This window comes from Sinocyclocheilus grahami, unplaced genomic scaffold (genome assembly GCF_001515645.1).
Source record: "Sinocyclocheilus grahami isolate Dianchi unplaced genomic scaffold, SAMN03320097.WGS_v1.1 scaffold1445.1, whole genome shotgun sequence".
Taxonomy (NCBI): Eukaryota; Metazoa; Chordata; class Actinopteri; order Cypriniformes; family Cyprinidae; genus Sinocyclocheilus; species Sinocyclocheilus grahami.
In genome coordinates, this window is record NW_015506624.1 from 55,248 (window position 1) to 63,931 (window position 8,684).

Consider the following 8,684-nt stretch of genomic DNA (forward strand, 5'->3'; position numbering starts at 1 on the left):
TGATGCCAACCCCTCAGAGGACCTCAGATGATGCCAACCCTGAAACAACATATAGAACTACCACATTTTGCTTTAAGTTTGATTGCATCATATAATAATTGCTGTTAATAGTGTTCATCGTCTGTTTGATTAAGTCTTTAATTGATTTTTCCATACATTTCTGCCATATGTACATTAACTGACAGTCACCACTGATAAGCTACCACTAAATATTGTAGAAACTTAATTTGCTGTAAAGTTGCTTTGCAACGATTTGTATCGTGAAAAGCGCTATACAAATAAACTTGAATTGACATATACTGTCTTTTTACGCGTTGCATCGCACCGCGTAAACCTAAAACCATGTCTGCATTTGTGATCGGAGAAATTACAAACAACAAGCGCTACTCTACACTGCTCAAAGCTCGCGTTTAAATCATCAGTGGCAAATCCTTTAAATATGAAATCTTGCTCACAGTCTGTGAACAGCCGGCATTGTAGTCTACTCTCAGGAAATCAGGAAACAGTCCTCCATAAAATGTGCTGCACACATCTGAATATTTAGGTTGAAGTGTTCTAGAACAGTGTTGTAAATGCAACTTAACCACTGATTTCTAGTCGTGTCCTCTTTTGGAGGGCCAAACAAAGTAGTTTCGCTTTCACAACGAAACGCATAGCGTCACACACGGCGGGCTTAAGTGAGCAGATGCGGGCGGGCTTGAGTGAGGATTATCCGGCGGGCTTGCGGCAGCCACATAGAGAAAGAATCGCATCATATGACCCCTTTAATTAAAAAAACGGAATAATTAGTTATATCCTTGCCCAAATGAAATCTGATATCTGACAGATTCAGTGCTGAAACTCCAGCCATTGTGAGATAGTTTCAGGTGTTGATGCTTTTCCTGCTAACAAGCCTGTGAGGTCATTTCATTTAACACACACATCAGGGAAAAAAAAATATATTTTTGTTTATTTATATTTAAGTAACTCTTTTCACTATCAGCATCAGGTGAGCTGAGACAAGTTTATTACATCAACCTTTAACTCCCGTGAACGGAACAATAAAGCTCCGCCCTCTTGATCTCTAACGGCGACCCTGCCTGGTCTCCCAGGAAACATGCTGTGGTGCCAGGCAATCTCTCTCGCTCTCTCTCTCTGAAAGATCTCGCTGTGCTGAAAATGTTCCATTGCTGCTGTAATTCTCGGTGAAACACCGCGTAATTTCTGTGGTGAAGGAATTTAATTAAATTCCTGTCATTTTGTTCTTAACTTATTAGTTACTTAAGCTCACATTTTATCATGCTCTTTAAAACTGTAAGGCATCTTAAAGCTACGTATTTTATCTCAGTGGATTTTTACATCCCCTGCCACTCATGATATGTGATAAATTAGTACAGATTGTAAAGTCCTAGGGTTTCAGATGTGAACATGTTGTGAAGAATATAAAGACAGATATTAAATGTCCCAATTTGGAACATATAAACAAAAAATAAAGTCTGTTAGGACTGCCACCGACAGGCTGGATGATCGATTAATTGCCTGTTTGTCAGTCTGCCATGTCTGTCTTGTTGTGTTCCTCACAAGCTTTGGATGAAAGCGTCTGCTAAATGAACAAATGTACACGTCTGTCTGGAAGGCATGTGTGTTTACATCACTTCCTGTTTTTATTTTTCAGTGGGAATGTTCATGGTTCTTCCTCCTCTGCTGTTCATTTCTCCTTCTCTTCGTCTGGTCCTACTTCTGGTTGGAGGCTCAAAATGACTACAACGAGTTCAACTGGTGAGTTCAGCCTGAGGTTTGGAGGAACCTGCTGTTTTAGATGTGACATCAGCAGGTCATTAACTCTGAACCCTGCTGTGTGTCTTCACCACGAAGCTGACATCAAACCATGATTGCACATTTCATTACTAGAGCATGTTTTATGAGTTTACTAGTTTGATTGCAAGGTTTACTCTGTTATTTTGATAAACATGGATTGCTTAACAAGTTTCTGAATTAATTTTATACACTAAACATTGGAAAACATCATGTGCTTAGCATGCTCTTTTTTTTTTTTAATGTGTTTTTTTATCATTACTTTTTTAAAATTATTTTATTTATAATTTTCTGTTGTATTTTTTTTATTATTATTATTATTTTATTTTGATTTTTTTTTTTCAGATTCTTGCACTTTGGCACATTGTACTGGGACAGCAGCTTAATTTGTACTGGATCCATAAGGTGAGAAGTTTATAAATCGGTTTAACTTTTGAGCTAGACTGGGGTTCTTCATCTATATTAAAACAAGTTTTATTTTGCACAGATTGTAGTTCTGGCTATTCTGCTCACCACCACAACAGGAGTGGTGTTCATTGACGATTTCTGGCAGGACGAATGGGACATTGTCATAATTTCTCTGCAGGTTGGATCAACCTCATCAGCATATTACTGTCCAGTGTCTTGAGGTCTTTCTTGACAAATAATTTAGGCTTTGTCCTAATGTGATCAGTGATTTGTTGTAGTTCACAGGGCCGTTCTTACACATCGGGGCTTTAGCTGTGGTCACAGCATTAGGTTGGGTCATCGCCGGTCAGGTGGTCCGCGTGGAAAGATCAAGTGAGTTGAAACGTCATGTGAGGGGAAATGGCAGTTCGGGTCAAAGCCTGGCCGACCCCTACACCTATTTGAATTTTAAATATATGTACACTACCATACAAAAGTTTGGGGTCAGTACTTTTTTGTGATCAAGTAAATGCAGTCTTGGTGAGCATATGAGACGCACCAACCCCAAACTTTTGAACAGCTGTGTTTACATTTTGACTTTTTTTTTATTTTATTTTTATTTTTTTACACCATATGTTTATGTGTTTATCCAGGACTCCAAGTTGTAACACTGGTGATTTATGTGAGCCTTCTCCTGGTTCTCTATCTGGTTCCCCTCTTCATCTCATCTCCCTGCATCATGGACCGGTCCAAGCTTGGTCCTCGTCCCGCTGTCATTGGCCGTCGTGGAGCTCCAATGGTGAGTTTCATAATCCTGGTTTTCCAGGCTGGAACATCACCCTTATTTGAACCCAGTACCTGTGACATGGTTTGTCTGTGGAATCCAGGGTTCTTTCTGAAGTTTAGCAACAATTAGAAAGCACAGGAAGGATTGTGTGTCACTGCTGTAGAGATCAACACTTACACTTTGTCTAAGCATTAAGCTGATTGTACAATGAAGCTTAAACCGGTTTGTTTGACTTCCTCGAAGGAGTGTTAAGATAGTAACTCCCATTACACACTGCCTCTTTCTCTCAGCTCGCTCCAGAACACACCATTATGTCCTTCAGTAAAGCGCTGCAACAGAAAGTCACTGCCCTGGAAGCAGATGTTACCATCAGGTATCCATTTTGTTGTTTTTTTGTGAAACATACCTCTCATACCTTTTTGAATGAATCGTAATCCTTTTTTTAAATTAATTTTTTTTATTTTATATACAGACCTTTTTGAATGTGAGAAAAGAATGGCAGCAGCTCTAATTGGCTCTCAGTAACTTGACTGTAATGTGATTGAATGCTTTCTTTCACTTCAGTCTGGATGGAGTGCCTTTTTTGATGAGGGACCGCACACTCCGCAGGACCACCAATGTGGACAAACTGTTTCCGGCCCGTCAGGACCACGACGCCTCGTTCTTTAACTGGACAGAAATTCGCAGTCTCAATGCTGGACTTTGGTTCCTCAGGGTATTAAATTTGATTTGATTTCTTATTTCTTTTGTCCACCTTCACAGTTACTAAAGATTGAGGTTGTTTGTCCCTCAGGATGACCCATACTGGACAGTGCAGTACATGTCTGAAAAAGATCGCAACCGCACGGCCAATCAGACGGTGTGTAGCCTCGCAGAGCTGCTGCGTCTGGCTGCTAGAATGAACCGTTCAGTGATTTTCAGCCTGCGGCGGCCTCCGCGCCAACATCCCCACCACCAGCTCTGGGTCAGTGATGCACTGAAGGTGATTCAGAGATCCAGCATCCTACCAGAACAGGTGAGAGCACAAAACACAGTGAATAAAGTTTGGCAAGCTTTTGAAAATATTTTCTAATTAATTTTGGATTTATCTAACAATATTTCATATTTAAAAATACATTTAAAATAATATTTATTTCTTCATTTTACTTTGCATATGTTTGTGTGTGTGTGTGTGTGTGTATGTACAGGCAGTGGTCGTCTTGGAGGTGTGTTTGGGGTCGTTATCATGTTGGAGTACTGCCCTGCGGCCCAGTCTCCGAAGGGAGGGGATCATGCTCTGCTTCAGTATGTCACAGTACATGTTGGCATTCATGGTTCCCTCAATGAACTGTAGCTCCCCAGTGCCGGCAGCACTCATGCAGCCCCAGACCATGACACTCCCACCACCATGCTTGACTGTAGGCAAGACACACTTGTCTTTGTACTCCTCACCTGGTTGCCACCACACACGCTTGACACCATCTGAACCAAATAAGTTTATCTTGGTCTCATCAGACCACAGGACATGGTTCCAGTAATCCATGTCCTTAGTCTGCTTGTCTTCAGCAAACTGTTTGCGGGCTTTCTTGTGCATCCTCTTTAGAAGAGGCTTCCGTCTGGGACGATAGCCATGCAGACCAATTTGATGCGGTGTGCGGCGTATGGTCTGAGCACTGACAGGCTGACCCCCCCACCCCTTCAACCTCTGCAGCAATGCTGGCAGCACTCATACATCTATTTCTGTTTACTTAGGGGTGTACTCACTTTTGTGGCCAGCGGTTTAGACAGTAATGGCTGTGTTGAGTTATTTTGAGGGGACAGCAAATTTACACTGTTATACACTCACAACTTTCCATTGTAGCAAAGTGTAATTTCTTCAGTGTTGTCACATGAAAAGATATAATAAAATATTTACAAAAATATGAGGGGTGTACTCACTTCTGTGAGATACTGTATATATATATGTGTGTGTGTGTATATATTCGAAATGTTGTGTCTACCATGTCTTATTCAGTCTAAAATATTTTTCATAAGCTTCTAACATTAAAAAATAACTTAATCAGCTACCTTACGCTCCAAACAAATGCTTACTTGTGTGTTGTTTAATGTCTTATTCTGTCTAAACCGTACATTTTGAGATAATATTCTTAATAAAATATCTAACATTAGAAAATGCCTTTATCAGCTACTTTATAAGAACCAATTTCAAATAAATTGTGTATTATAATATTTATTTGTTAAGTATTTTATATATAATTTGTAGAAATTGTTTCTAATTTTGTATTATTAAGTCTTAAGTATTGAGAAAAATATTCCTAAGAAGCTTCTGAGTGTAGAAAATACTTTGATCAGCTACTTTAAGAGCCAAGTGGTTTTTAATAAATTAATTTGTGAACTTTTGATTTTAACACAATTTGAAGTCAGGCAGTGCTAGGCCACCAGACGATTTCATCTGCTGAAGTGTACTCCAACGGATACAGGGGTTTAACTTTTTACCATCCCAATTACCATCCCAATAAATTATGAATTATTTTAAAATATTTATTTATTTAATATTATATAGTTTGTTGTCTTATTTTGTCAAATAAGCTTCTAAGATTAGAAAATATCATAATCAACTACTGTGTGTGTGTGTGTGTGTGTGTGTGTGTGTGTGTGTGTGTAGGTGATGTGGACGCCTGACTGGTACAGGAAGAAGGTGCGTGCAGCGGTTCCTCTCCTTCAGCAGACATCAGATGAGAAACTTCCTGTGGCTGAGCTGAAAGAAAGAGGGATCAGTACTCTGACCCTGCACTACAGCCAGGCCAGAGCTCAGGATATCAGGTACACACACACACACACACACATTCAGAACGTCAGCAGACATCTGCCTTTCTCAGTCTGTATTAAATATCATACTGAAAGCATTTTGCAGTGAAATATAACATCATAACCATACAGCTATCGCTATTATGGTACAATCATAGTGTATTAAAATGTTAATATGGAGTTATCATATGGGATACAGTTATTGGAAATATTAAATGGTGTAGATGTAAAATTAAAATATTTGATCAATTTTAATAGATGCATTTAGATAATTTATGGGTCTGTGTAATGTTTTGAGAACACATTTTTATTACTATGATATATTACAATGCATTTTGATTTATATAGTTATAATATACATTTTAATGCATAAGGTTTAAATTTTGGTACATGATTTTTGCTCTATACATGCATATAGATGCATACATTTTATCATCAGTTTTATTGTTTCATTTATATGAAAGTAGGGATGAGGTTTTGTTCTGCAATACTTCTACTAAGCAAACTTCCTCTCTGTAAATGTGTGTGTGAGCAGGCAGTTCTCTGGCAGTAATGTGAGTGTGAACGTGTATCCGGTGAACGAGCCGTGGCTCTATTCACTCATGTGGTGCAGCGGGGTTCAGTCCGTCTCTTCTGATGCCCCACACATCCTGAAGAAAGTGCCTAATCCTGTCTGGATCATGGTACTGATCTCTCACTGGCTGAATCCCAGTTCACACACTCCTATTATGTATGAAAAGTACATACTCTGCTGGCCACATTCAAGTACACAGGCCAGTTTTCCACAGATTTGGAACGCTTGTCATTCATGAAGTCCTACACATTGGCCGAATGCTAATTTGATTATGCTGTCATCTTCCAAGGATGATGTAGTGAATCTTGGCTGTTTAACACATTTTACTATCCATTCCACCGAATACTGTAGATTTTAAATTGACATGCTTTATTTCTGATGCAAGATCAGTATTGAGAAATCATGTTGCAAATGGTTGCATATATTTGCATCTGAAAAACCTGTAGTGCAAGGGATATATATATATATTGCTGTCAAACGATTAATCGCATCCAAAATAAACGTTTTTGTTTACATCATGTATATGTATTATGTATATATAAAAACAAACACATGCATGTATATATTTAAGAAAAATATCTTGTTTATATATTAAATATATTTGTATAATATAAAATATAAGAATATAAATGTGTATACATGGAAATATTTTCAAAATATATACTGTATGTGTGTGTATTTATATATATATATACATAATAAATAAACACAGTATACACACATATATAGTGTAAACAAAAACTTTTATTTTGGATGCGATTAATTGTTTGGCAACACACACACACACACACACACATATATAATTCATATTTTAATTAATTATACATTCCAATTTTATTTGATTGGGATTCTGCCTGAATTGTTTTCCCCGTTATTAGCTTTTTTTTATGTATTTATATTGCTATCTAATGGATAAATGCTGCTTTAACATGTTTTGTAGAGTGCAGATGAATATGGCCTGATATGGATCACTTCAGATTTAATCTCTGTGGCAATTGTCATTGGCATCTTCATATTTCAGAAGTAAGTGCATCTCTTTTAGTATGTCCTTCAAATTGTTTCTCAATACTTTTTGATACTTGAAGATTTTTTGCTGTGTCGGTAATGGCTTTACTCTCCGCTACGTGATTTCTGTGCTCGCACACATTTGCACGAAAGCCTGTTTGATTTTCAGAGCAGTCATTGGCATTAATGTTAGGTTGTTTTGTAGTTGGCATGCTTGCTATATCTCTGCTGGGCAGCCGGGCGCTTTTCAACTGATGGCTCTGCTTTTTTCTTCTTGGCAATCTCTACTTTTCCTCTGTTTTCTCGCTGTCCTCTGCTCTTTGCATGCACCTCTCCTCTGCTGCTCACTGAAATTGCTCAGCTATCACCTGATCAGGTAATGAGGATGAGTATTTTAAGGGACAGAATTCTTTGACTGTTTTGGCCTTTATTTGTTCTGTTTCTTCTTCTTTATCTCATCAAATATCTCAAGATGTGATACTCAGTTTCACTATAATGACCAGAACTTTATGGCACTTTCAGACCCTCAGAAGTGCGTTTTGGTGATGGTGTGTTGTCATCTTTTTCCTCAGGTGGAAGATGAGTGGCATGCGCAGCTACAACCCGGAGCAGATCATGCTCAGCGCTGTAGTACGTCGGCCGAGTCGTGACGTCAACCTCATGAAGGAGAAACTGATCTTCTCAGGTGAGACTCATGAGCACACAACTGTGTGGAGATAAAGCCTGGTTAATAAAGCTCAGAACAAATCACACTCTGTGACCTCTGCCTATGGCTGTGGCACATCACCCCCTGGTGGCAGTCATAATGCACCTTCAATATCTGTATTCATATCTGCATACGGTAACACTATACAACAAGGTTAAACATTAGTTAATGTTTTAGGTATCATGGACAAATAAGAAACCATTTTTATGGTATTTATAATATATTTTATATATATTAGTCAAACCAAAAATTATTCAGACACCAGATATACTTTTTGATATTTTTTTACTAGTGTGTGCAGGACACTTTAGTTCATTTCTGTAAGTGAGGATAGCAAAGTAAAGTAAACTGTGACATATTATACCCAAAAATTCCTCATATAGTGGACTAACAGTCAAATTTATCAAATTTGGGACTAAAAATTATTCCGACACTTTGACCTGACCATGTATTGCTTAAGTGTTATCTGACATTATCAAGATGAATTTGTTCTGACATAGGTTCTTGTCATATTTTATTACCATTTTCTAAACTATAGTGAATAAACTGTGATAATGTGTGAAATGTTGAAGGTGTCTGTATACATTTTGGTTTGACTGTGTGTGTATATATATATATATATATATATATATATATATATATAT

At 37.9% G+C, this 8,684-nt stretch overlaps 1 protein-coding gene across 1 annotated transcript in view; it reads left to right on the forward strand.

The window, feature by feature from the left end:
- The window catches only part of LOC107570348 (glycerophosphodiester phosphodiesterase domain-containing protein 5-like), a 24,406-nt gene extending 16,352 nt beyond the window's left edge, over window positions 1-8,054 (forward strand). Inside the window, exons 3-15 of the mRNA XM_016256572.1 lie at window positions 1,655-1,758; window positions 2,136-2,199; window positions 2,282-2,380; window positions 2,481-2,574; window positions 2,835-2,980; window positions 3,259-3,341; window positions 3,533-3,683; window positions 3,762-3,983; window positions 5,613-5,770; window positions 6,291-6,438; window positions 7,270-7,352; window positions 7,696-7,710; window positions 7,907-8,054. Coding sequence (XP_016112058.1) covers window positions 1,655-1,758; window positions 2,136-2,199; window positions 2,282-2,380; window positions 2,481-2,574; window positions 2,835-2,980; window positions 3,259-3,341; window positions 3,533-3,683; window positions 3,762-3,983; window positions 5,613-5,770; window positions 6,291-6,438; window positions 7,270-7,352; window positions 7,696-7,710; window positions 7,907-8,054 — 1,515 coding nt within the window. The remainder of the gene's footprint in view (window positions 1-1,654; window positions 1,759-2,135; window positions 2,200-2,281; window positions 2,381-2,480; window positions 2,575-2,834; window positions 2,981-3,258; window positions 3,342-3,532; window positions 3,684-3,761; window positions 3,984-5,612; window positions 5,771-6,290; window positions 6,439-7,269; window positions 7,353-7,695; window positions 7,711-7,906) is intronic.
- Window positions 8,055-8,684: the final 630 nt, after the last annotated feature.